General features: G+C 49.6%; 1 protein-coding gene across 1 annotated transcript in view; it reads left to right on the top strand.

Moving 5' to 3' along the window:
• The first annotated feature begins 1,012 nt into the window (after nt 1-1,012).
• The window catches only part of FGD1 (FYVE, RhoGEF and PH domain containing 1), a 41,142-nt gene continuing 14,251 nt past the window's right edge, over nt 1,013-27,903 (top strand). The window contains exons 1-8 of the mRNA XM_049644623.1: nt 1,013-2,083; nt 19,133-19,306; nt 19,611-19,788; nt 19,915-20,353; nt 21,648-21,737; nt 22,433-22,581; nt 23,877-24,033; nt 24,139-24,277. Of these exons, the coding sequence (XP_049500580.1) occupies nt 1,777-2,083; nt 19,133-19,306; nt 19,611-19,788; nt 19,915-20,353; nt 21,648-21,737; nt 22,433-22,581; nt 23,877-24,033; nt 24,139-24,277 (1,633 nt within the window). The 5' untranslated portion in view covers nt 1,013-1,776. The remainder of the gene's footprint in view (nt 2,084-19,132; nt 19,307-19,610; nt 19,789-19,914; nt 20,354-21,647; nt 21,738-22,432; nt 22,582-23,876; nt 24,034-24,138; nt 24,278-27,903) is intronic.

Below are 27,903 nucleotides of genomic sequence, written 5' to 3'. Positions count from 1 at the left end.
CAGACTTTGATGAGAGCAGTATTAGGCAAGTAGTGGAGGCAGATTGGAGTGGGTTGAAAGATAAGTGGGAAGTGGGAAAGCTGAGACAGTTAAGTGTAGGCAACTCTTCTGAGAAGTTTATAGAGAGGAGAAGAGAGGGTGGTGGTTGGAGAGGGAGAACTTTCAGTAATTGTTTACTTGTTTACTTGTTTTCAGATGGAAGAGACCTGATGATGAAGATGATGAAGATGATGAAGGGAAGGAGCACGGACTCTGTAGGTTTGGTAGCAAGAAGTCAAGAACTTCCTTTCAGTGATCTCTGTTTATTCTGTAAAGTAGGAGGTGGAGGTCATCTGCTAAGGCTTAGGAGCAGATAGAGAAGTTGGTGGTTTGAGGAGAAGAGAGGTTTGAAAGGGCTGCTGTGGAGGTGGAAGAGAGAGTAGCCTCGGAACACAGTAGGGTTGTGGGTCAGTACTGAGGGCGTGGTAGAAGCTGAAGACCATGAATTTATAGTGGCACAAATCTGTGAGCCTGAATACTTTTCTCCAGTAGTGTTTAGCGGCCTTTGCACAGGCATGGAAAAGGCGGACAGTTGGGCTGATCCAAGGTTGGGATGTTGCCAAGCGGATGCAATAATCCTGAGAACTGAAGCTATTGGCGGGAGAGTGGTGAAGTAAAGGACCATAAGGTCTAGTCTGAGCGGAGAGAAGTGTATCAAAGACAAGTCCTCTATGAGCCAAGCACTAGGGAGACTCTGGAACCTGTGGAAAGGTTTCTGGAAAAGAGATTGAAGGATGAGCAGAGAGAGGATGACCTGAGAGAGGGACAGAAAGGCAGATTTGGGGCTTGAGCTCAGAGACTTGCCTGTGTGGGACTGAAGGTTGGGGTACAGGGAATGAAGGCTGAGGGAAATTTTTAAGGGGGAGGAGGGCCTTTGAGGGCGGTCACCGAGAGAAGTGAGGCGGGTCGGAGTGAGGGGGCGTGCCCAAGCGCAAATCCCGGGCGAGGGGGCGGGGCCCGGGTAACTGGGTCCCAGCGCCGCTGTGGCTGCGGCTGCCTCTGCCACGGCTCCCGCCTCCCCACCCCCCTTCTCCGGCTCCTTCCTGCCGACCGCCGCGGAGACCTAGGCCGAAGCTGTTACCCTGCCCCCGCGGCTGAAGCTTCGTCCGGAGGGATTGGCTGAGGGCGAGCCCCGCAGCCTAAGCGTGCGACGCACACGCGCGCCCCCCGCTACCGCTGTCCTCTCCTCCCTCCCTCCCCTGTCCTGCCCTCCCTTCCCTTCCCCTCCGCCCCCCAGCCTCCGCTGCGGCGGGAGGAAGAACCCTTTCCGACCAGTCAGAAGAGCCCAGATCGATTCCCATTCGGGGAGAAAGAGACCCCGCACTCTAAACAGACTGACCGCTCGCCCCGGGGCCACGGAAGTGGTTCGCCTCTTACAAGAGAGCCCGCGCCGAGCGCAGCCCACCGACCCTCACCCAGCCGCAGCCGCATAGACAAGCGCTCCTCAGCGGGCCCCCGGCCTCGCCGAGCCCAATCCCCGCGCGGGGCCCGGGCCGGAGATGCCTGGCACGGCAGCAGCGGTGGCTGCTGCTGCTGCTGGTACTGCCACTGCTGCCAAGGCTGCTGGCCCGGGCCGGGGCCGGGGGCTTAAGTCTCCGCAGTGGGGCTGAGCCCGCAGCCCCGCCCCCCGAGTCTGAGGCCGCCGCTTCGCCGGGCGCCCGGCCTCCTCCGCCTGCGCCTCCGCCCCAGGAGCTGGAGCCAAGCGGGGAGCCCGGGCCCCGCGCCCAGGCCCGGACCATGCATGGCCACCGAGCCCCGGGGGGTGCCGGGCCTTCGGAGCCCGAACATCCAACCACGAACCTCCCCGGCGCCGCTCCTCTGGTCACTGCCGACACGGACCCTGGAGCCTCTGAGCCCGGACTGCCCGTGCTTAGGGGCTCAGGCTCGGCTCTCGGCGGCCCCCTGGATCCCCAGTTTGCCGGACCATCGGACGCCAGCCTGGGCGCTGTTCCAGGCCCCCGGGTCTTACCCTGCGGCCCCAGTCCACAGCACCACAGGGCCCTACGCTTCTCCTACCACCTGGAGGGTTCACAGCCCCGGCCTGGTGAGTGATCGAGAGAGCATGGGAGCCCGGGCCACGGGCCTGGTACTGGAAGAGGGTTCTTGTTCTCGGGCCCTCTAAGCCCCACCTCGGGGCTGACCCGCTCACCCTGGCCCTTCGAGTCTTCTCAACCCCCACCCCCTTCCCTCGCTCCTCTTCCGTCCAGTCCTTTCAACCTCTGCCCGCGGTCTTCTCTCTCTGTCCCCTTGCCCCCTCAACCCTTCCCACCCCCTTATCTTCTATCCGCTGAGACTAATGGGAGAGGGAGCACTCCCAAGAAAAACGGGCAGGATTGCAAGGGAGTAAGGGGAATTTGGTTGGGGGGAACAGTGTTTGGGGGAATAGGAGAGGAGTCTCCCATTTGCCAAGCGCTTACATTGTGCCAAGCACTGGGCTGGGTGCTTTACATGGATTCTCATTTCATCTTCAGGAGCCTCCTGTGAAGTAGGTATCATTTTGTAGGGTAGGAAACTGAAGCCCAGAGAAGTTGAGTAACTTGCCCAAGGTCCCACAGCTAGTATGGAGCCAGGATTCAAAACCAGATATATTTGAGTACAAAGTCTGTGGTCTTTCTCTTTCCCCAAACTGAGGTTGGAGACCATGAAAGTAAATGCCAAGCCTTCTGCTTATGTGATTTTCTTCTGTACTGTTCAGCAGCTCAGCAGCTCTGGAGTATGAGTGGAAAAAAAAAAGAGGGATGGTGGATTGATCCAAGGTTGGGGTTTTGCCAAGGTGTGTGTGGCGGGAGGACAAGGGAAGGAGGGAGTAGAAGGTGCTGATGAGAGAGATAGGTGAAAGAGGTGGGCCTTGGGGGTCAACCTGGAGGGGAGGGCTGGAAGGGCTGCTAGGTAAGGAGACAGCAGAAGGGGTGGGAGCAGAAGCCAGTTGTAGCAGAGCTGTAGAGCTGCAGGGCTTCAAGGATGGTTGTGAAGAGAAACCAGGATGCTTGAACTTGGATTTGCAGAGGTGGAGCAGCTCTAGGTGAGGCTGGGGCCATAGGCTGTTGCCTGGAGAGGCCTCTGAACTGCACAGACCTGAGTGTCCAAGGAGTCCAGCATGGCTTCCCCCATCTGGGGACATCCCCATGTGGACCTGAGCCCAGGAGCCACAGAGAAAGAGCAGTGTTATTTCTAGTCTGCCTTCCACTGGGCAACACTGACAGAGCTGCTGAGCCTCTGGGACCCCCCAGGGCTCATATCCCAGGCTCCATAGGTCTCTGGGACTATGGCCCAGCACAGTTAGCAGTAGTGAAGCATAAAGCACTGGAAAGACATGCCCCTTACTGTGTTGTGACCTTGGGCTAGTTATGGAACCTCTGAGAGTTTCCAGGGGCTTCCTCTTCGTGGGCTGGAGATATCCAACTGATAAGAGGCCTTTAACACCCTGCCCTGCATGTTGCTCCTGCTGGCTTTCCAAATACCCCTTGACAGATGCTGTATGGAGCAGGCTACTCACCCACTTTACTGTAGCACCTCCTTTCAGATCTCGAAACATGCCAGAAGGACTCCCACCTCAGGGTCTTTGCATCTTCTTTTCCCTCTGCCTGGCAGCTCTTCCCCCTGCTCTCCATCTGGCTTGTTCCTCATCTTTCAGGTCTCAGCTCAGATGTCACCTCCTCCGAGAGACTTTCCCTGACCACTTTGTGTGTGTGTGTGGGGGGGAACACTTGTGAGTCTCCATCACAGTTGCCTGTGTGCTTCCATCCTTGCACTTAGTACAGTCTGAAATTATCTTATTGTGTCTACTTGTTTATTGCCCATCTTCCTCCACTAGAATGTGAGTTCTGTGAGGGCAAGGGGATTGTATCTGTTTTGTTCACTGTTGTATCCCCAGTGACTAGTGCAGTGCCTAACACACAGTAGGTGCTTAATAAATCCTTGTTGAACAAATGCCTGAACAGACATGAAGGGAGCGTATAATAAGCCCTCAGTAACTATAGGCTTAGAGAAGGACAACTGAATTCCTGCCCTCTAGATGCTCTTGGTCTGGGAGTAAGTAGCTGGGCAGTGTCTAGACCCTTGGTCAATAACCTCTGATTGATACATGGTGGTGATTCTGAGTTGCCTTCCCACTCCACCAATCCTTACTAATTACCAATCACAATACCCATCCTGAACTATTCCCCTCCTGCCCAAAAGAGCAAAAAAGTTTCCAGGATCCTTTTTCCCAATGAACTCCCTGCCTGTGTAGGTGTCTTTTTATATACTACATGATAAAAAGTGTCAGGGAAAGACCTGACTTCCCATCCAACCATTCCTAGCTGACTCACTGTGTGACACTGAGTGAGTTCCCTTATCTGAGCCTCAATTTCCTCATCTAGAGAATGCCATGGGGAGTCTATGAGATACTGATGAGAAGCTTGCAGAATAAAATAAAATTTAAAAAAAGAGAGAAAAACCTTCTGAAGAGGAGGCGGAGGAATTACTCAGGCCCTGGCAAAGCAGGCGCTGGGTCATGTGATTCACAGCAGCATGGGGTGTGAGAGGCCCGCCTCCCCCACTGCCCAGCCTGCCCAGGGGTAGGCACAAGTGACTTGCTTCTCTCTCTACAGGACTCGCCTATAATTGGCCCAAGAAGCGCAGGGTTGGTGGTTGCAGTGTGTGTGTGTGTGTGTGTGTGTGTGTGTGTGTGAGAGAGAGAGAGAGAGAGAGAGAGAGAGAGAGAGAAAGGAAGGAAAGAAAGAAAGAAAGAAAGAAAAAGAAAGAAAGAGAGTCCTCTCAATTAAAGGGTTGAAACATTTTAGACATGTTAAGATTTCTGTGTGCCTGCTGACTTCCTCCCTCAGACTGCTGAGGCCTTTATTGAATCACTATCCTTAGGGGCCAGTGGACCATCGGGGGAGGGTGGTGCTTTTTAAAATAATACAACTGACTCTTGAACAATGTGGGGGTTAGGGGCACCAAGCCCCATACCCCTACTTGCACAGCCAAACATCTATGTATAACTTTTGACTCCCCAAAAACATAACTATTAATAGCCTACTTTTGACCAGAATCCTTACCAATAACATAAACAGTCAATTCCCACATCTTTTTGTATATGTATTATATACTGTATGCTTAAAGTAAGCTAGAGGAAATAAAATGTTATTAAAATCATAAAGAAGAGGAAATACATTTATGGGACTGTATTGTATTTATAAAAAAAAATCCATATGTAAGTGAACCTGTGCAGTTCATACCGTGCTGTTCAAGGGTCAACTATAGTCACATCTTATCCATGTGAAAAACCTTCAATTACTTCAAAGTGCTTTCTCTTTTAGTTACCCTGATTCTTGGTAGGGAAAGGGGCGATCGTTTTTATACCCATTTTCCAGGTTGATAAAACCTAAGGCCTAATTGGGTTACTGAGATAACCCAGTGAGATACCAGAGAGGGTTTTGAGAGAGTTTCCAGCTGTAGGTGTGCTCATAGAGATTTGGGGGAAACCCTACCCTATTCTAGGTTTGAAGCCTGGAATATCCTTCCAGATGCAATGTGGGGAGTAGCTTGGGGCCTGTGTCTCAGTCAAAACAGTTGCACCTGATATAAGAGTCTTTTCATGGGTAGTAAAGAACTAAGCCAATTGAGAGGGGCAGCAAGAAGGCTGGCTTCTTCTAATTTGGAGTCTAGGGCATCATCAGAGACTCCAAGAGTTAGAATTGGAGCTGGAAAGGGCCCTAGACACCATCTGGTTCTGGGTTTCCCAAACTGGGTGAAAATCAGAATCCCTTATTGACTTTGAAAAAATAACTGATTCCCAGACTCCACCTCAGAGCCCCAGAATCTTGGGGTTGCAATCCAGGAATCTATTTAAAACTCCCCAGGTGATTCTGATGCACAGTCTAGAGTGGGAACTGATTTTTAGTAGAGGTAGTAGAGGCTCAGAGAGGCAGTTTACTCATGGTCCTACAGTGAGTCAGCCTGATTAAGGCCTGGAGAATGCATTGGCCTCCCCTACTAAGGCCCTCTCCTCAGGACCCTATATGGGCCTACCTCCCTCTTTCCCAACCCCAAAGGAAGGCACGGGATCTAAGCTAAAGGGAGTGAGTCAGCCCCTCACTCACATACACACAAATACCGGCTGCCTCAGTTTACCATCTATGCTTAGCTCTCATGAATTGCTGCCATCTGGCACTTCAAGCTGGAAAGCAGTTGCAGTTTTGGGACTCTAGGCAGAGGAAACAGGCATCAGAAGTACCCATCACAGGGCCTGGCCCAAAGGAAGAGCTCTAGGGAGTGTCAGCAAGGTTTGTAGAGCTAAGAGGAACATGAAGTGCAGTTAAGGTAAGAATTTCAGTAGGAGCAAAGGCACTGAGACATGGGGCATCCTGGGAACTGGGACTGGTGTTGAGAGGAGTAAGGGATATGCCTGGGAAAGGGACTTTATCCTAGGGCAAAGGGGAACCATTGAAGGGTTTATTAAGCAGAGGAATGATGTGCTCAGATGTAGGTGTTTGAGAGATCCCCATAGCTACTTGTGGAGAGTGGATGGTAGGGGCACAAGAATGGGAGCAGAGATGATACGCAGTCATCCCAGTTACAGGCAATTATAGTTTGGTTTAGAGTGGTGGCAGGTAAAAACAATAAGATCAGAGAGATATTTAGGTGCTAACATGAACAGACCTTGGTGGTGGCTTGGATGTAGAGGCCAAGGAAGAAGGAAAAATCCAGGATGAGTTTGTGTGTTCTTGTCTGAAACCAACTACAGTGGCCCAATGGGTGGTGGGGAGGCCATCTACATGCAAGAGAAGGAGCAGGTTTGATGGAAGATACTGAGTTTGAAAGGCTTTGGGGGACATCCAGGTGGAAGTGGCCAGCAGACATTTGGATGGAGGGTTGGAAAGCTCAGAAGAGAGAGGTCTGGGCAATATATGTTTGGGAATTCCCACCACCAATGCATACCATGGATCACAAAGCAGCTCATGGGGAAAAGTGTGTGGGGTTCTGGGGCCAATCCCATCCCTGAAGACATAGATAGTGATCCACTATCTATGATCCACACCCAGTTGGATCATTCATTACCTGACCAAATGTTGCCTTAGAAATGCCTTGGGGAGGGGGAGGAGTTTTTAAAGCACATTTGCATAAAGCTGAGGCCCATTTCACATATATTTGCTGTTGCAAAGAACTCAGGGAATACTCCTTAAAAGCAAATGAAACATTCGTAAAGTAAATTCTTGTGGCTCCCTCCATGTTCTCCATTTTGAAGGCATCCTGTGAGGCCATAGAAGGAGGTCGCTTATGGAAACAAGAGGGGCTCATGACAGGAGGGGTGGTGGGCTCTGCTGGGGATTTTTGAAGAGCAGCAGTTTAGGACTCCAGGGGAATGTCTGGGAAAAGACCCAGATTTGGTTCAGTCAGCTGAGGCCTTCCCAACAAACACAACAAAATATAAAGACTCTGGATAGCTGGGAAAAGGACTTCCCTGACTGGACTAAAAGAATTGCAGTTCCCAGGTTGCAGATGGTTGGCACGCCTTTCCTTGGCCCTTTCAGGTGCCTCTGTCCCTGTGGGAGGGCCCGGCTGGAGCTACCTGCTTCCTCAAGGGAGAGTGGCAGCTGTGTCCCAGACAGATTCCAACCAGGACTTTGTGGGGGCCAGTTAGCTAAATGCCTTAGGCAGATGTGGAGCTGGCCAGATCCTGGCTGGGTGGGGCTAGGACCTGTCTGGAATGAGGGCAGGAAGCACTGTCTGCCATTGGCCAGCCATGCAGAGTTATGTTTCCCCCTCTGGAGAATGCAGATATCGTTGGAGCAGTGAGTCCAGCCTCTCTGGGCTCTAATACCCAGTTCCTTGGGCCTGGAAGGCATCACATCTCCAAAAGGTGCCTCAAAACACACACACAGCTGGAGACAAGGATGCAGGGCAGTAGCTGAAGGAGTCTCAGCTCTCCTGGCTCTGCCATTAGTTCACTGTGCTCGTAGGCTTCCTTACCCCTCCCAGGGCCTTAGTTTCCCCATTTATAACACTGGGACCTGGTCATCACATTTGTCTGGCAAATAATATGGCATCAATAAATACGTTGGTAATAAATACTTGGCAGATAAGGTAAAGTAAAAGGGGTGGAAGAATGGCATTTCTTTATTCAACAAATGTCTATTGAGGACCTACTACGTGCTTGGCCCTGTGCAAGGTACTTGGTGTACAATAAGACAGGCACAATCCTTGTGCTCATAGAGCTTCTTTCTAGCAGGGAAGATCTACATAACAAGTAATTCCAAGCACAGATGCAGCTGAACATATAAGGAGGGGGGTAAGCAGGGAAAAGAGGGCACTTGAGTTGAGACTCTAAGGATAAATAGGAGTCCAGAGGTAGGGCAAAGCGGAAAAGCCGGAAAAGCCGTTCAGGCCATGGGAACAACATGTGCCAAAGCCCCAGGCGGAAGAGAGCACTTTCGAGGAACAGACAAGAGGCCATTGTGGCTGGAGGGTGGGGGTAGGGAAGTGTTCTTGAGCTGGGCCTTACTTGTCCCCAAGCTCTGGAGGTTGGAGTTCATCTGGGAGGCAAAGGGAACCCTTCACAAGGCTGCAGGAATTGAAGCAGACTGTTTTCATAAGATGGTTGTGGTGTGGTGAATACCTTGTAGAGAGGGTGGAGGGAAACCAGTTAGGAAGGTAGAGAGTGGGAAAAAGCTTATGGACTCTAAAGCTAAGAAAGTTGAGTCTGCTAAGGCTTAGGGTCTGCCTGCTTTTGTGAGTTAAGGGAAAGAGACCAGGAGAAAGCCTAGCCTCTGGCTTGGTGAACTTTGTGGATGGATGTAACACTGTTGGGATGGGGAAGGCAGGAGGAAGAACCACTAGGGCCTGGGTGTGGCTTGGGATGATCTGAGTCTGAGGAGCCTGAAGACAGGAGATGGGGCATCGAGGTGGCAGTACCTAGCAGGCAACAGCTGTGCCCACCTGGGCCCGAGAGTTAAGGTCAGGAGGGTGAGGGGCATAGGTGTGTGGCTGAGGCCCAGAGGGAATGGAAGGCTTTTTCCGGTGCCGGCAGCTGTTAGCCCTCTGTGGCGCTTTCCTGTAGCCCATGCATGGAAAGGGTTAAGTCACAGAGGGAAGGCGGTGGGAAAGGCGGGACTGGCAGGGCTGGCCCCTGGGAGCTGCAGCTGGCAAAGAAGCCCTTCTTTTTGGGCCTGTTAGGTGCGAAGCAGCTGCCCACACCACTACCTTTGCCTTCACCTTCACCTTCCCTGCTCACCCCCTTCCCCAGCTCCTTCCCAGTTTCCCTAGGCGGGGCCTCCCTGACTAATGCATTCCAGGTGTTGACACAGCCCTAGGGGCGGCAGGAAGTGGGGCAGGGAAGGTTTAGGTCTTTCTTACTGTGTGCATCGCCTAGGGGCTCCAGGCTCCAGGCCTTACTGACTGCTCTGTTCTCTGGAGAATTCCTTCAGGGATCTCTGTTTGGGTCCTGAATCCCTGGTACAGTCAGGCAGTGGTGAGAGCCCCCCAGACGCAGCTCTGCCACTTCCTAGTTTTGTGTGACCTTGGGTGAGTCACTTCACCTCTCTGTGCCTCAATTTTCTCATCTGTAAAATGGGGTTATTATGCCCACCTCTGAGTGTTGTCATAAGAATTAAACGCCACAGGTAAAGAAAACCCGCAGCTCTCAGCATGACACATTATAGCCATGTTCAACAAATGGCCCTGGCCCTGGCCCACCCTTTTTGTTTCTGCCCCCTTGCCTCTCTGAGCCTGCATCCCTCACTGTCTCTGTCTCCCTTCTGACTTGCCTTGGTTTTACAGTTTCCCTCTCTAGCTGTCCAGCTCTCTGTAGTTTTCCTGTCTTGCTCTTCCTTGTCTTTGTCCCAGTGTCTCTTTCTGTCTCTCTCTCTGCCTTTTTCTCTCATAATCTTTCTGTGTTACTAACTCTCAAATTTGAGCAGGCTTCTGGTGAGAGGGGAAGGGAAATGGGTGGATGTTGGGTCCCTGGGGTCACACACAGCAGGGGTCAGAGGGGCCATTCCCTAGTGGCTCTGTCCTCACAGGAAGGGAAATCCAGCCAGCGTGGCAGCCCCAGAGCTGGGTAATTACTGCCCCCAGTGCTCCCAGCTGCAGCTCCACTCCCTTCCCTTCCTGTCCTCTGAAGTCCCCAGCCCCCCCTGGGGGTGGAGCAACCATCCCCATCCTTCTCTGGCCTCAGGTCCAGAGACACTGGGAGAAGGCCAGGCCCTTACAGCAATCCAGCAACTGCAAGAGGGATGGGCTGCCTGTGCTCCCATGTGGCTGTGTGTTGTGTGTGTGTGTGTGTGCGTGCATGCCATGCATGCATGCCCATGTGCCTGGCTGCCTGGCTGTCTTTATCCCCAAGGGTCTGTTTTGTGTATATCTTAATGTTCTTATTTCTATATGTCTATGTATACGTTTGAGTGTGTCTGTATATATCTGTGTGTCTATGTGTGTCTTTGGGTCTGTATTTGTTGTATGTTCCTATTTGCTTGCTTGTGTGTCACCTTGTTTCTGTCAGCCCCTGGGAGTTTCTAGATGTTTCTGCATGTGAGTTTCTGTTTGTAGATCTCGTCTGTGTGTGTGTGTGTGTGTGTGTGTGTGTGTGTTTCTGTGCCAATGTCTGTCTCTGTATGGCCCCTATGAGTCTATATCTTGGTTGTGGTTGTGGTTGGTATGTGTCTGGCAGTGGAGAGGGGTGGTGACTACTAGTCTTTTGGCCCTTCCTGCGCTTGCTCCTGTTCCGGAATGTTTTTACAAACCCAGGACTGTTCATTGTGCCCTCAAACATACTCTTCACCTCCCTACCCCTAGTATTCACACCATTGGTCACTTTTCTTCCCTTGCCTGTAGGACTGTGCCCATTTCACCTAAAACCTACACCCCTTTCTGGATGGTTGAACTTGAAAACCACCTCCTTTAGAAAGTCATCCCCACTCATCCCTCCAAATGTGATTTCTTTCCCAATTCAGCAAACAATGGCTGAGGATGTGCTCTGTGACTCTGGACGCAGACATGCTTGGGATCCAGTCCCAGTTCTCACTGTGTATCCTCAGACAAGTTATTTTGCTTCTCTGCATCTCAGTTTTTATGCCTATAAAATGGAGCTAATAGTACACAGGGTTGTTAGAAGGATCCCTTACAGGAAAGCATCAACACAATGCCTGGCCCAGAGTAGGTGCTTAACAAACACTTGAATCCCCATACTTTATATCTTCCACTAAAAAGTGAATACCTTGAGTTCCAGAGAGTTCTGAAAGTTCTTGCAATCCCCTGCTCTCTTCCCCAGGCACCTTGCACAGGGCAAAGTGTGAACTGGACCAGGCAGAACAAAAGGCAGAATCCAGTTCAGGGAACTGCCAACAAGTATTGCATGAGCTAGCTCCCTGAGCCTGGTCAGGCCCAGAAGAGTTTGGGCCCTAGCAGAGGGTGTAATAAGGGACCTCCAAGGCTGCCACCCAAGAGCCAGAGCATGTCAGATAGGGCAGGAGGTAAATAGCAGAGGTGTAAGGGGCCTTAAGGACCATCTACTTCAGATAGCAGAAAGTGGTGCCCCACAAGTTGAATTTGACTTACAAATTTTGCTTGGCCTACTCACTGTTTTCAAAACTAGGGGGTTTCACATAAAAGTTTAGATTTCTGGTTCTCTTGAAATATTGGAAGATCTGAAAGTACAGGGCCCTGTTACTGCAAAGTGACAATTAGATAGAAGGGAGGAACTACTGTCCCTACTTCAGGGGATGCATGTGCTCTCCAGTTTACTCCAGTCCTTATCATTCCATAATGTCTTATACTGTTCTTTTTTACAGAAAGGCATTCACTTTCCATGAGGGTCCACACTTTGCAGAAACATCCTTCACTTTACAGAAGGGGCCTCACTTTATAAGAGACTTCCTCCATGTTACAGAAGAGTCTTCTGTTTGGCAAAGAGTCCTTCATTTACAGACAGGTCATCCATTTTACAAAAAGGTCTATAGAACTCTCCTCGCATTTTAGAATGTCCCTCCATTTTGAAGAAGTCTCCTCCACTATGGAGAAGTTGCTTACCTTTACAGAAGGGGCATTCTTTGTATCAAAGAGACCTCCCATTTATAGAAAGTTTCTCTATTTTGCAGGAAGAAAACTCCTTATTTGCCAGAATGGCTCCCACTTTCCAAAAGTGCCTTCACTCTGCAGAAGGTGCCTCTGTTTTTCTGCAGAGTCCTTATGTTCAGAAGACCAGTTCACTTCAGGAAAGGAACCTTCAGAACTACCCACAGGGTTCTTGTAGATAGCTCCCAGTGCCCTTCTCACACTTGACAGAACTTTGTGTTTGAACTTTCACGGAGATCATCTGCCAGACCAAGCAAGGCCTGGGTCAGTCTGGCCAAAAAGGTGTAGGGCAGCTGGACCAGACCTCACATTCAAGGCCAAGGTGGAAGGAAATGGGGCAGCTATGCCTTTATCCCCTGCTTTTTTCTCAAAGTGAGGGACTCCCCCTTCCCCACCAACAGAGCTGGCATTCCAAAAGGCACTTTCTTACTTGCTGTTGTTCTTTCTTCTCCACTCCCTCTGGTCTCTTTCTCCACCCCACCCCACCCCACCCTACCCCACCCCACTGCCAGGAATTCCAACTGTCCCTGGGGCCTACCTCTTAGCCTGGAGAGGCTGAGATCTGGGGGCTGTAGGGAGAAGCATGCAGTAAAGGTCAGGAGGCCTGAGTGCTGGGGCCAGCTTCTGTCCACTCTAGCATCTCACCAGGTCCTCAAAATGAGGAACACACACATATTCTCCCCCATTTTGCAGATGGGGAAATTGGGATCCAGAGCTGTAAAGCAACTACCCAGGTCACCATGGAGTTAATAGCTGAGGTCCAGTCTGAGGCCCTATTAGCTGACTTGAGATTGAGCCAAGGCTACAGCTAGGAGGTGGGAAAGGGGGTGTTGCTGTCCAGGGAGGGGGCATGCTAGCAGCGGAAATTACCAGAAAGAGGTGAGGGAGAAGCAGGGTCATTCCAGTGGAAGTGGGCAAATGGAGGAGCTCTTATCTTCAAACAGCTAGAGTAGACCTGTTCTGCCAGGAGCCCCAAAGCATGTGCTCAGGGCACCTGCCAAGTAGGGGCATGCAGCAACCAAAAACAATTTTTGGAATGATTTTTATTTCTTTTTTCTTTTCTTTTTTTTTTTTTAGCAAACAAAATTGTTTATTTAATTCAATATCTTTTTAATGCCGGCATATATGTTTTACATTATAAGTGCTTTACATTATTTATTTATTTATTTATTTATTTATTTATTTATTTATTTTTAAATTTTATTTATTTTTAATTCACATCCAAATTAGTTAGCACATAGTGCAACAATGATTTCAGGAGTAGATTCCTTAACCAATTTAGCCTCTTACCGATTTAGCCCATTCCCCCTTACACACCCCCTCCAATAACCCTCTGTTTGTTCTCCATATTTATGAGTCTCTTATACTTTGTCCCCCCTCCCTGTTTTTATATTATTTTTGTTCCCTTTCCTTATCTTCATCTGTTTTGTCTCTTATAGTCTTCATATGGGTGAAGTTATATGATATTTGTCTTTCTCTGACTAATTTCACTTAGCATAATACCCTCCAGTTCCATGCACGTAGTTGCAAATGGCAAGATTTCATTCTTTTTGATTGCTGAGTAATACTCCATTGTGTATATGTACCACATCTTCTTTATCCATTCATCCATCAATGGACATTTGGGCTCTTTCCATACTTTGGCTATTGTTGATAGCGCTACTATAAACATTGGGGTGCATGTGTCCCTTTGAAGCAGCATACCTGTATCCCTTAGATAAATGCCTAGTAGTGCAATTGCTGGGTTGTAGGGTAGTTCTATTTTTAATTTTTTGAGGAACCTCCATACTGTTTTCCAGAGTGTCTGCACCAGCTTGCATTCCCACCAAAAATGATTTTGTTATTTCGATGACAATAAATTGTCATGGAAAAATTCAAAACTCTATTATACTTCTTAACACTTATTTTACAGTTTTGTATGATTTGTATTTTCAATTGAATTTGAATTGAATTTGAATTGGGGGATGGGGTATCATTGTCTTTTCTTTGCCATGCCACCTCTCCTAGGAATCCTGCCCTGATCTGAGGAGCTGTCAAGGAGAGCGGGGCTGGATTCTGTGTCCATCTCTGGCTGGGTTTGCTCATGTTTCTTGGTGTATCAATAGCTTTGTGTTGGGTTGCAGCCTGTGGCCTGTGGTTTTATGTATCTGTGTGCATAGTTTTGTGTCTTTGTGGATGTGCAGTTCTGTTGGCTTTCAAGTTTAACTCACATTGCTGTGTGAGTGGGGCAATATGCTCTTTCCCTCTTTGTTTCATGGACTCCCCCAAACCAGGGGCTGTGATTACTATCCAATTATCCAGATAAGTAAACTAGGTTCAGATAGGTAGAGAGGCTTGCCCATGGTCATGCAACTAGTAAGTGGGGATGTTGGGATTTAACCAAGGTCTGTCTATATGACTTCTAAACCAGCTCTTCCTAATTAAGGTGCCACAACACCTCCACCCACACAGTCTAGTCAGTGCACGCTGTCATGCCACCCCTCTTTGGAATAGTCACATACCATGGGTTTTAAATGATTGACCTTGTTTTTTAATAAATAAAACCAGATTCAAGGTTATCCCAGAAATAATGTCGCTGTCATGAGCATTCATTCCCTGCCTATTGCAGGGAAATTGGGTAGAGCCCACAACTTGCCTGAGGCTTAAATGGACAAGAGACTAGGGGGCCCTGGTTGCCAGGTGCCACCTCAGAGGCCTTGCTCTGCCTCATTCACTCTAAGCCTTCCTTGACTAAGGTTGCTAAAATTTGCTCAAATAAAGTATGGGTAGATTTGAATTTCAGATATACAACAAATAAGTTTTTAGTATAGCATAATAAATTTTTAGTATAAGTATTCATGAGACATGCTTATACTAAGAAATTATTCATTGTTCATCTGAAATTCAAATTTAACTGGGCATTGTGTATTTTATCTGGTCGCCCTGTCCCTGGCCTCTCCCTCCCCTGAGCTTCCCCAGTCCTAACATGCTGACCCCCCTTGTACTTCCTAAGCTCTACCTTAGCTTTTCCTGAATGAGACTCTCTTGTCTTTGAGACTGGGAGCTCCCTGAGGGTTAAGATCAAGATTACCTTTTGGCCTGCTGAGGGCCTGTTGGGACTGCACACCCCCACAGCAGAGCTGGGACAGTGCCCTGAACTCCTGGGGTACCCAGGGTGTGCTTCTGATCAGTGACAAGAGATGCCAGAATGGCAGCAATGATTGTGTGTGAGCACAATGCACCAAGCACATTGCATGTGGACATGTGAACAACTCTGCAGCTCTCACTAGGTGCTCGAGGGCTGTGCATTGTCAATGTGTCTACTGGGTACATTTTCACAAAGTATTGTAAGGTTTGGTGGTATGACTTTCTGCAGGGGGTAGGGTGGGGAGGCTTTGTGGCCTCTGCTCTAATGGGCACTCAGGACTCTGGTAAACCCAGTGGTAGAGGAGGCAGTCCTGGTGGAGGACTTTGTCAGATGTGTAGGTGTAAGTGTGTGTGTGTGTGTGAGAGAGAGAGAGACAATGCTGTGGATTGTCAACTATAAAAAATGGGCTGGAGAAAACCAATGCAGGATCTAGCCAGGTAGGGATGGGATGGGGCAGTGGGAAGGGCTTTGGTATCCAGGAAAGGAGAAGGCATCCCTTGGGAGCTCCCCAGGGGCAGAGATGGGATTTTTCACATCCCTTAGCACTGCATCTACTTGGGCTCAGAGCAGAGCTCAGAAATATTCAGGGAACTGAACTAAGCCTAGAGAAGCCAGAGAGTTCAATAGGGTTGTGAGGTGCCATGGAGGCCTAGCTGAGAAGTTCCTATTTTCCCCATGGGCAGTGGGAAGTCACAGAAGGTTCTTGTGCAGGTAAGTGGCATGACCTGAGCTGGAGGTCCATCTACCCACCTGGAGGGAGCAAGATGGGACAAGGGGACCATTGAGGGAAAACATAGGAGGAGACAGGGAAATGTAGGCAGAGGGACAGGAATGAGGAGCACTGAAATGGGAGAGGGAGGGATTTTGAACCTTCTTCCTTCAGTGGAGCTTCAGCTGGTTCTTGGCCGGGCCTTGGCTCCTGAACTGGAACCCCACTGTCATCTCCCTACAGGTGGGAGATATTGTGCTCACTAGCCACACTGCAGCTCACAACTTTCTGAAGCACTGGGGTACACCCCTGCCCCTCCTACTTCCCCTCTTTTCCAGCTTCCCTTGGAGAGCAAGATTAAGAAAGGAGTCCAACTCAGGACCAGTCTGCTGAAACTCTGCCATTGACTTGCTATGTGACCTTGGACAAGTCGTTGCCCATCTCTCTGCCTTCATCTATTTAGAAACTGAGCTCACAGTCCTTGTCTCTCTCTCCTAGGAATCCAGAGTGTCCCAGAATATTTGAATTTTATCCAGCCTCCCATTCTGCAGGGCTGCTTACAAGGAGGCAGAAAGAAAGGAGAGGCAGGTCCATTGGTGGGCTCCCAGGTGAGGTGGATGAGAAGGGATTAGAGAATGGGCCAGAGCACGGCCACAAAGAATGGTATAGTTACCCTACCACCAGGACAAGCAGTGGAGCAAAGAGAGAGAAGCCCAGCCAGAGGGCCCCCAGCTGCTCTGTACAGACTGGGTAGGGAGAGCTCACCTATGGAGGCCTGCCTGCTTTGAGGTGTGGAGACAGGGCTAGGTGGAGCCCTGAGGAGGCAAACAAGGGGCACCTGAAACCCTGGAACCTATGTGTGTCTTTGAGGGGGGATTTCTCTGCACAATGGGGTGCCTGGCTTTGCTTGCTAGATCTCTGGCCCTTTCAGCTACCCTGTCTCTCACTTTCTCTGGCCATTTGTCTCTCGAACTGTGTTTCCTCATGTGCTGTCCTCCAAGTGATTCATCCTCTTCAACCCCACGCCCAGGGGGGTTGGCAGGGCAGGACCAGGCCAGGATGTGCTGAACAGGGCAGGGTACACTGCCCAGCTGAGCTGAGAGAAGCACCTCCTCCCTCCCAGTCAGGGCCCTGCCTGTTCAAGTGAGAAAGGAAGTTAGGACACTGCACCCAAGGCAAGGTACTGGGTGGAAGAGTGGGGCTTGGCCAGGGGCCTGGGGCACCATGTTCCTTCAGGATTGTGAGGTGACAATGGCTGGAGTTCCCTGGGGCCTACCTTGCTAGCCTATGGCCAGAGTAGGGCCCAGGGCCCAGGGCCCAGGGAAGCTGCTGGAACACTATAGTTTGGGCTATTCCTTCCCTCCAGGACTGGGATACCCAAAATTCCTGTGGCTCCTTTTGCCCATGTGACCCTGTAGGTTGTCTCTGAATGTTATAGCTGTATGTTTTTGCAACAGGGGGTACGTGTAACACCATGACCACTTAGACCAGTAGGCAAATTTCAGGTGTTTATATATGCCTGAGCCCCTAAGACTCAAGGACACCATGGACATGTTTGTTTCATGAGTATGACATAGTAAATTAGGGCACATGTCTGTGATTGTGTATCTGTGTTTCTGGGTACATGGTGCTGTGTGACTTTATGATGTTATCCCATTGTGTGAGGCAGTATCTAACATGGTATAATAACCCTGCATGGCTATAGTCTTGATGACTGTGTGAACCATTTGCAGGTGTGTGAACCTGTGACACCATATTATGGCATGTGTCACACTCTGTGGCCCTGCAATTGTGAGACACAGTATAAATTACACTGTATATCTTTGTGACTCAGTGTAACCATATTTGAGGAGTATATATGATGGTAAGTGGTTGGGCAATTATTGTATGAAACTGTATAAAATGAGAGGCTTGCCACTGTGTGATTCTCTTTGTGACTGTGCATGACTGTGTTTGCTGGGTGTACATGATACTGTGGGGCTGTGAGGTTGTGACTGTGGGTCTTTGTGACTGTGTGTGACCAGGCTTTCAGACCCAACAGTTGTATGAAACAGTCTAAATAACACTGTGTGTCTCTGTAATTGAGTAGACCCTTTTGTGACTGGTGATTTGTGAGACTATATAACACAGGATAAGAGACCCTGTGGCTGTGAGAGGCTATGTCGCTGTGGCACAGCAAAACCAACACTGTGTGTGGGTGGGAGCTCTTGACTGCCACTCACTCTCTTGTCCTCACACCTGTTTGCCGGCACCCTTCCCTACACTGTGGCCTTTCATGGCTTTCTCTGTCCACGGGATGGTCACCTGGCTCCTCAGCCTGCCACAAGGGCTTGCCTTCTATGCTCTGCCCAGCCCCCCACTCCACCCCCACACTGAATTCTCTTTCATATGAGACCCTCTATAACTCCCTGACTAGCCAGGCCCACCTGAGCCCCATACTCCTTCCCTTGGGACATGTCATCCTGGACGGTCCTTCATTGTCTCCCAGATGGAATCTTCTCTCCCAAAAGTAACCATCATCTTCCCTAGGGCCAAAGACAGAGGTGGATTTAGGGAGTCCACAGTGAAGGAAGAGGGAAAGTACAAAAAAGACCTCCCTTTTTCTGAATTTGTTGCCCACTGTTTTAAAGCTGTTCCTGTGACCTGAATGCTGGGTTCTGTGTGTGGTTGTGCATGTGTGTGGAAGCAGAGGAGGGTAGTACAGATTAGTGAGAGGCTGGGATTTTAAGAAGCAAAACTTTTGCTCATGAAATACAATTTTGTCATAGCATGCTCAGATGTATAAAATTGTAGACAAGGAAATCCAGATATTCTCAGGACCTTAAGAAAAAGGGTGAAGAACAGTTTAGCTTAGCATACCTACTGTGGCTATATAAACAAGGGCTGAAAACACATACACAAATTGTAGGGTGCTCGTACCCACCCCTAGCCTGGTTAAACTCCCTAGTAATAATGCCTGCTAACATACAAGGAATCAATGTACGGATCACAAAGAACTCTTGTCTATTGATGAAAACAGCCAGCCACAGCCCTGGGCCTGGATCCCCATCTGAGGGCTATGGTAAGGGCTTCCCAGAAAGACAGTGTGCCCAGGAAAGGGGCTCAGGGAAACCCAATACCCCAATACCTGCTAAGACATACAAGTCCCCGGCTCCTTTGGGATAACATCAATCGCTTCACACCCAGGTTCTCCTTTTCTGCAGGGCTGCACCAAGGAAACCGTATCCTGGTTAAAAGTTTGTCCCTTGACCCTGGGCAGAGCCTTGAACCTCATCCAGAAGATCCCCAGCGGCTTCGCTCAGACCCTGGCCCCCCTACTGAAACCCCCACCCAGCGTCCCTCACCACTGAAGCGGACACCAGGCCCAAAGCCGCAAGGTAAGTGGTTCCAGAGAGGGGCAGAGAAATGGCCCAGGGGAGGAGATAATGGAAGGGAAAGGTTGGCCAGTGTCAGAGGAGAAGGCTTGTTAGAAGGATAGGAAGCATCATGGTCTAGGAGCCAAGGGCTGTAGCCTGGGGCTAATGTATACATACTGGCATCTTGCCTCAGGCCTGCTCTGTACCTACCTTGGGCAAAGGTGCAGACTAGGAGTTTGTGGAGGGCCTTGTGGCCTATGACAGCCACCTCCAAACTCAGCTCATTGGGATCTCCCCTCTCTCTTTTCCCTGTCAATTTCTCCAGTCCCCCCAAAGCCCAGCTACCTGCAGATGCCCCGGATGCCCCCCCCACCTGAGCCCATTCCCCCTCCACCATCACGCCCTCTGCCTGCAGACCCCCGAGTGGCAAAGGGCCTGGCCCCCAGGGTGGAGGCCAGTCCAAGTTCTGCAGCGGTATCCTCACTGATTGAAAAATTTGAAAGGTGAGTCTGATCCCTGGAGGACCCTGTGGGGGTGAGGGTGGGCCTGGGACAAGAAGGACAGCTTTAAGACAGGACTCTCAGCCAAGCTCATATCCTGCCTCCATGTGTGTCCACCACCCACCTCAGAGAGCCTGTGATTGTCGCCTCGGATAGGCCAGCCCCTGGCCCCAGCCCAGGTCCCACAGAGCCAGCCATGTTGCCACAGCCACTCCCACAGCCACCAGTGCCCCAGCTTCCTGAGAGCGAGGCCTCCCGCTGCCTGTTCCTGCTGGCTCCTGGGCCCCGGGATGGCGAGAAGGTGCCCAACCGGGACAGCGGCATTGACAGCATCAGCTCACCATCCAACAGTGAGGAGACCTGCTTCGTCAGTGATGACGGGCCCCCGAGCCATAGCCTGTGTCCTGGGCCCTCTGCCCTAGCCAGTGTCCCTGTTGCTTTGGCTGACCCCCACCGACCCGGCTCCCAGGAGGTTGATAGTGACCTGGAAGAGGAGGACGACGAGGAGGAGGATGAGAAGGACAGAGAAATCCCAGTGCCCCCACTGGAGAGACAGGAGTCTGTGGAGGTACTGACCCATGCTCACCGAATGGCAGGACTGTGTGGAAAAACCAGGAGCCTGGCTTTTACACTTGGTTCTTCCCCAGCTCATTATTTCTCAAAACAGCATTGTTTCCACTTAGAATGTTTGGCTTCCCTGGTTTCCTGGTACTAAATATCAGTAGCAAACCCATATTTCACCCCCCACTCCTTCACTGTAACTACCAACATGACCATGCACAGTTCCAAATGACTACCAAGAAAATTGTTCTACCTTTATCAGAGAACTACTAGTTGGACCTCAGTTTTTCCATCTTGAAAATGAGCATCCTGGTTGGGGATCCTTAAAGTCCTGTTCCAGCTGGAAAATCCTAAGACTCAGTAGCTATGTGACATTGGGCAAATCTCCACTCCCCTACCACAAGCCTCAGTTTCCTTATTTGTAAAATGGAAAGTCTCTCATATCCAGAGACTTCCTGGAAGCTGGCCTCCAGAGGGGCACAAGAGCTAGAGCCCCTCCTGTCCAAACGACCTGGGGCTGTGGCAATGAAGGCTCTTGGCAACAGGAAATTGTTTCTGTGCCCCCGCAGCCTAAGGCTGCTTTCAGAGGCATCCTTGCCCTTAAGTTAGGTTGTAGCCAGAACAACTTCTTCACCAGAAGCCAGCCCAAATGTAGGGCCTGAGGCCAGGGACTCAGCAAATATGTGTCCAATGAATTGGAAACTGGGCCAACAGGCAATGAGTTTTATACGTTCTGGTATTTTCATGTTTTCTTCACATTCCAGGGACTCAGCAAGCCTTTGCTGACAGTGAACTGAGTGAGTGAATAAATAACATGTATAGACTACTTAATTTGTGGTCTTCTATGTTTTACTTATATTAAATCATTAAATTATCTCAATTGCAAATGAACTTAAGTCCTATTACTATCAGTGTATGTAGATGAGAAGACTTAGATACTGAGCAGTTACACAACTTATGCAAGCTAATGAATGACAGAGGTAGGATCTGAACCCAGGAAGTCTGACTTCCTGGCCCACATAATTAACCACTGCACTATTCTAAATGGATAAAGAGAGCAGATGACTGGGTGCATGAGTGGCCGAGTGAGAGAGTGCATATCACCAGAATTGAGGAGTGGCCTTTATGGTACACTGGGGAGTCAGGGATGAAGTTGGGAGGTTATGGGTCTAGAGATGCAGGTTGGGATTATCCCAGGGTAGCACTGGGCTTAGAGTAGCATTTGAGCTCTTCAGAGAATTCTGAGGGTGAAGGTTAGGGCACAGGATGATAAATGAGTGGTTGCCTCTTCTCCTTTCCAGTTGACCGTGCAGCAGAAGGTGTTCCACATTGCCAATGAGCTCCTGCAAACTGAGAAGGCCTACGTTTCCAGGCTCCATCTCCTGGATCAGGTGAATGGCCCCTCAGGGATCCCAGGGCCCCAGGACCTGTTAGGTGGGTACCAAGGAGGAAGTAATAGGGCCTGAGCTCAACCCTACCATTACCAATCTAGAGTTGGTAAGACCCCTTTCTGACCTTGACCCCCACCCTCTCTCTGAAGTCGATTTTTATTATGACTCCAAGCTTAATCTTTTTACCAACCCTCATTGCTAACTTTGGGTGGGTACATCAGCCCTGACTGCAACTCTGACCTAGATCCTGAATTTACCCCAGCTGTAAACCAGACCCTGAACTTCATTCTAATTCTGGCCGTATTCCTGACCCCAAATCCACTAGTATCCCTAAGGGTAGGAACTTTTGCTTGCTTTACTCACTATGTTATCCCAGCCACTACAACAGTACCTGGCACACAGTAGGCATTCACAAATATATGTTAAATGAATGGATCTGACCCTGAACCTAAGTCTTGACTCTGCTCCTGACTTCTCATTGTCCCAGTGCCTACTTCCAGGTCCTAACCTTGACAACCGGAAATCCAACCCCACATATAAGCCTAGCTCCATTCCCTCTCTCCTCAGTCTCAAAACCAATGCAGATCCCAAAGCTCCACAGAGCTTCCCACAAACACTGCCCTCACCTACAAGCTGCCCCTTCCCCAGCCAAGCCTCAGGCCCAGCTGGTCTGAACACTCCTGCCTGCCCCACAGGTGTTCTGTGCCCGGCTACTGGAAGAAGCTCGGAACCGCAGTTCCTTCCCTGCTGATGTTGTCCATGGCATCTTCTCTAACATCTGCTCCATCTATTGCTTCCACCAGCAGTTCCTGCTGCCTGAGCTAGAGAAGCGCATGGAGGAATGGTGAGGGGCCCCAGATCTAGGCTGTCTGCCCTCCTTTCCTCCTGCCTGTCCTCTCCTCTTACCGCCTTTCACAAAGAGAATAAGACCAAAGTTCTTCCCTCTATGCCCTCCCAATCTAATATGAAACACAGACCAGGACTCAGAAAATTGTAACAGCACAGCCCTTAAGAGTATGAGGTTAGGAGCCACATTGCCTGGGTTCAAATTCCAGCTCTGCCACTTGCTAGCTCTGTGATATTAAGCAAGTTTCTTAAATTATTGTGGTTCAGTTTCCTCATCTATGTAATGAGGATAATAATAGCCTAACTTATAGGGTTGTTTTAAGGATTTAAATGAGTTGACACGTGTCAAGAACTTAGAACAGAATCCTGTATATAATAAGCGCTCAACATGAGCTGTTGTTTTTTTATCAGACCTAAGATAGAGCTGGGAATGGGAGGCTGTATGAATCCAGACAAATGGACCAAACCTAGTCTGGGGTTAGAGAAGGATTCAAGGAAGAGGTGATTCCTGAGCTGAGTCCTGAGAAAGAAGGGCAGAGTTTATAGGCAGTCTCCCAGCCACCAGGCTCTCCTCTTTCAATCCATCCTTTAGAGTCTACCTGCCATAATGGTCTTCCTGAACAATCAGAGCATGTTACTTCCTTTTAAAAATCATCTCCATGTTCCCCACACCCACAGGATAAAGTGTGTCCCCCTCACCAGACTGTACCATGGAGGGCTGGAAGGAAGCCAGTTCCTACATCTCCCCAACTGACTTTTACCCTTGAGGGATAGACCAGACCTGGTTCTTGTGTGTTCCCCAGGAGACTGTGACCAGTGAGGGCTAAGACCAGGTCCCTCAGCAGACTGTGACTCCTGAAGAGTATGACTAGGCCTGTTCACTTTGCCTCACTTATCAGATAGTGACCCTGTCAGGGCTTGGCTAAGTATGAGTCATTTGTGTTTTCAGAATCACCCAGCATAAGGCTGGGCACAGAATCAATAATAAGTGTATGAAGTGACCCTTGCAGTGAGGTCCAGGCAGGTATTCCAGAATATATTATTCCTGGTACTTGCAAAGGGCAGAGTTGAGGTAGGTGGTAGCCCTGGCCATTGTCTCAGGTCAAGCTGAGACTTTTGGCCTAACTGGCTTATAACATAAGCAGCAATTCCAGAGGAGCAGACTGGCTAAGAAGTAGATTTCCAGGAATGAGATGACAGTAGCTTGCCTGTGGCTAGAGAGACCTAGAACCCTGAGAGAATTCTGGGGGACAAGGATCAGCAGGACCATGTCAGCCCCTGCTTCCACCCCAGGGACCGCTACCCGCGCATCGGAGACATCCTACAGAAGCTGGCACCCTTCCTCAAGATGTATGGCGAGTATGTGAAGAACTTTGACCGGGCTGTGGAGTTGGTCAACACCTGGACAGAGCGCTCCACCCAGTTTAAAGTAATCATCCACGAGGTACAGGTAAGCAGTGAAGCTGGATAGGGCAGACTGGGGAGGAAAGGTCTGCAGGGACCCAGTGAGAGGTCTATTGCCAGGCCTGAGTCCCTCTGCTTCTGCCTGTCACAGAAGGAGGAAGCCTGTGGCAACCTGACATTGCAGCACCACATGCTGGAACCTGTGCAGCGCATTCCCCGCTATGAGCTGCTTCTCAAGGACTATCTGTTAAAGCTGCCCCATGGCTCCCCGGACAGCAAGGACGCCCAAAGTGAGTGCACACATCTGGGCCCTGCCCCCCACCCCATCCCCCAAAACTTAACTCACAGGGTCAGCCTTCCATTGCCACATAATTGAGATCCCAGAACAGGTTCTCCAAACTGAAAGGCCCACACGAGGCTCTGGAGTAAGGCTCTGGAGGATGAACCTCCAGGTCAAGATCTTTCCCTAAGTACCCAGACAGAACATTCAGGAGTCCCCCAGTCTAAAGTCCCCAACTGGAGCCCCAAAGTTTGAAAAGCATGCCCAGAATGATCCCCTAGAGAAAGCCATCTGTTTTCTAGGCCAAGACCCCAAGGCTGACCCCTAGACTCATGCTGAAATGAAGTTGTGCCAAGTCCAAAATGAAACTGAGTCTCAATCCCCACAGACTGAGCTGGCCAGGAGCCCAGACTGATCCCTCAAGCCAAGTCCTCTTTACTGAATCTCCACAGCTGAGCTCCCCACAAAGAGATTTGTCTCAGTAAGCCCCTGACTTTCCATCCTCTACATTTAGAGCTCCACTCTGTCACCAGCCACTACCTAGAATGAACCTCCCAAAAGAACCTCCCAAGTCTGATCAGAGCCCTACAGAATCACCTCTTCAGAACTGAGCACCCCAGACTGAACCCTGTATTTTCTACCTCCAAGATTTGGATCTCTAGGCTGAGATGCTCCCTCTTCAGACTGAGTCCTCACACACTGAACTACTAGAAAAGTATTTCATTCTGATTCCTCCAGTATGAGGCCCACCCCCCCAGGGTCATACCTCTAAGAGTGATCCCCAGAATCTCCCCAACTTTCTCTCCCCAGACTATTATTTCCTTTCTTTCCTTCATTAATGTAGCAGCTACTTACTGAACACCTTGGTTCTGTGCATGTCATGGGCACAGGGGATACAGAAGTGAACAAGACAGACAGCAAATAGACAATAAACAGAAGTGACAAATAAACAAGAGGACATTAGAAGGTGCTACATGTAATTCAGAGATTAAGAGGGTGATATGATAGGGACTTTGGGGCTTACTTTAGATTGGGTGGCTTCTCTGAATAGAAGATATTTGAGTCATACCTGAATGACAAGAAGAAGGGAGCCATGTGTGGATTGTAGAGGAGCATATTCCAGGCAGAAGCAACAGCAGGTGCCGAGTTCCTAGGGGCAAGAGGGCAGTAGCTTGCATATGTCTGGACAAGCAAGAGGGCCAGTGTGACCTGAGCATGACAAGTGAGGGTAGAATGGTAGAAGTAGGGTTGGAGACTTTACAGGCCAGGATAAGGAGGTGGATTTTATTCTGAGTGTGGTGATTAGCCATGAGAAGATTTTGATCAGGATCACTTGGGAAGCAAGAGAGGGAGCTGAGAGACCAATAGAAAGCCTTTGTAATAATCTAAGTGAGAAAAGTGCTTGGATGAGGATAGTAACAGTGAAAGCAGTGAGAAATGGTTGGATTCAGGATGTTATATTTGGAAGCAGGACCAAAAGAACTAGGGTGTAATGAGTGTGAGGCTTGGGAGAAAGAGTCAAAAATTACTTGCAGATTTTTGGTTAGTGGTGATGGTTCTCGAGATGAGCTTAAGAGGTCGATTTTGGGCATGTTCAAAGTGAGCTGCCAGTTAGGCAGTTAGATGAGTCTCAAATCCCAGGAAGAGAGATTTGGATGTCACTGGCTCATAGACAGTGTGAGGTTGGCCACAATCACCAAGAGAGTGAATGTAAATGGTGAAGAAATGGGGGCCAAGGACAAAGCTGAGGGAGGTGGAATCAGCAAAGGACTTAAGAAGGAGCAACCCTAAAGGTAGGAGTAAAGTTAGGAAAGTGTGGGGTCCTGGAAATCCCAAGAGTCAGAAGCAGACAGTTTTGTCCACTGCTGTGTCTGCTTCCCAAACTGAGCCCCCTCCATCCCACCAGACAGGACATTTTGCTACCAAGCCTGGACCTCTAGAAAGAGCTAGAACCCTAGGAAGTTTGACAGCCAAATGCTACAAACATCTGCAGACTAAGTGCCTCAATCCTCTCCCCAAATGAGAGCCCCCGTGAAGTGCCAGGAATGGGATACATAACCTGAACCTCTAGAAAAAGCCTTCTAGACTGATTCCCTGGGAGTAGTTCCATGGATTGACATCTCTAACCTGAGCTCTCAGGCTGAATCCAGTATGAGGTCCCAGTTATATAACCCCACCCTGGTTTCCCCAAACTAAGTTCTGGGCCTCCAGAGTGTTCTCCCCACCTTAAGCTCTGAGAGCGAGTTCCCAGTCAGAGCTCTCAACCTGAGATCCCACAGGGAGATTCCCCCTGTGGGAAGAACTTCCCAGTCTGATCTTCATGGGCCACCATTCTATAAACAGGTATTGCCAAACTTAGCACCCTATATTAATCCCCTATTTACTGTCCCTCAGACTGAGACACCCTATATTTATCCCCAATTTACTGTCCCTCTGTCCTGAGCCCAAAAGACGGAGTCTTTTGTCAGAGACTGATCCATGCCACAGACTAAGACCACCAAGCCCTCAGACTGGATTTCTACAGTTCCCCAGTGTGAACTCCAGAGGGAACCCCAAGCTTAATAGCTGCCCAGTCTCAGCTCTAAACAGAGACTCCAGATTGTGTTCTCCCTAACCCAAATCCCCAGACTGAAGACCCCTATTTTCTATCCCCTTCACTGAGCCCTTAGATTAATGCTAGATTTTCCCCAAAATTATGTGACCCATGCTCCAAGTCTGATATTCCCCAGTCTCAATTCCCAGACTGACTCCTCCCAGACAGCCCCCCATTTTCTACATCCCAGCCTTGGATTCACAGATTGAGATTCCCAGGCTGAGTCCTTCAGAATGAAGTCTCCAGACTGGGCCCCCTACTGAGACCCAAGAAGGACCCCTCACTGGCACACTGAGTCTCCACACTTTATAACCTTCCAGGAGGATCCCCAGAAGAAGCCTCCTGTCTCATTTCTCCACTCAGAGCCCATGAATTCTACAGAATCACATATCCACATTGAGCTTCCAGGACTGAGTTCTGAGACTTTATTTCCACACTGGATCCCTAGCATGACATTTCCAAACTGAAATTCCCCAAATGAGCTCCCTGGACTGAACCCCCAAATGAGTTGCCAGTGTAATCTTCCTAAACTGGGCACCAGATAGACCTCTTTTTACCAACTATGTGTCTCTCGGCAAGCTGCTCAGTCTCAATTTTCTCATGTGTAGAAGGAGGATGATAATGATACCTCCCTCATAGAGTTGTTTTGAGGATAAATGAGATAATCCAGGTAAAGCTCTTAGCACAGTGCCTAGCACATGGCAAAGGCTCAATAAATGTTAGCAGTTTTTATTACTGAATGCCCTGGCTGATGCCTTCCTTACTGAATGCCCATAAAGTCAGCCCCAGATCGAGTTCACCTAACTTAGGTTCCTGTTTTGGACCAATTTCAACCCTATATGAGCCCCCAGAATGAACCTCAGCTTGAGCTTGCCCAACTGAGCTCCCCAAACTGAGCCCAAAGATGAATCCCCACACACACTGAAAGAACTTCCCAGTCCAGTTTTCTGCAGCCACTCAAAATGAAAATCTCTGAAAGCCAGTCTAAGATCTGCTCACTAAGCTACCTGGGCCAAGATCTTAAGCTAACCTCCTAACTTTTT

The sequence above is a fragment of the Panthera uncia genome, chromosome X (assembly GCF_023721935.1).
Source record: "Panthera uncia isolate 11264 chromosome X, Puncia_PCG_1.0, whole genome shotgun sequence".
Lineage (NCBI taxonomy): Eukaryota > Metazoa > Chordata > Mammalia > Carnivora > Felidae > Panthera > Panthera uncia.
Note: the sequence above shows the minus strand (reverse complement) of the source record. Positions and strands in the feature narration are given on the sequence as shown.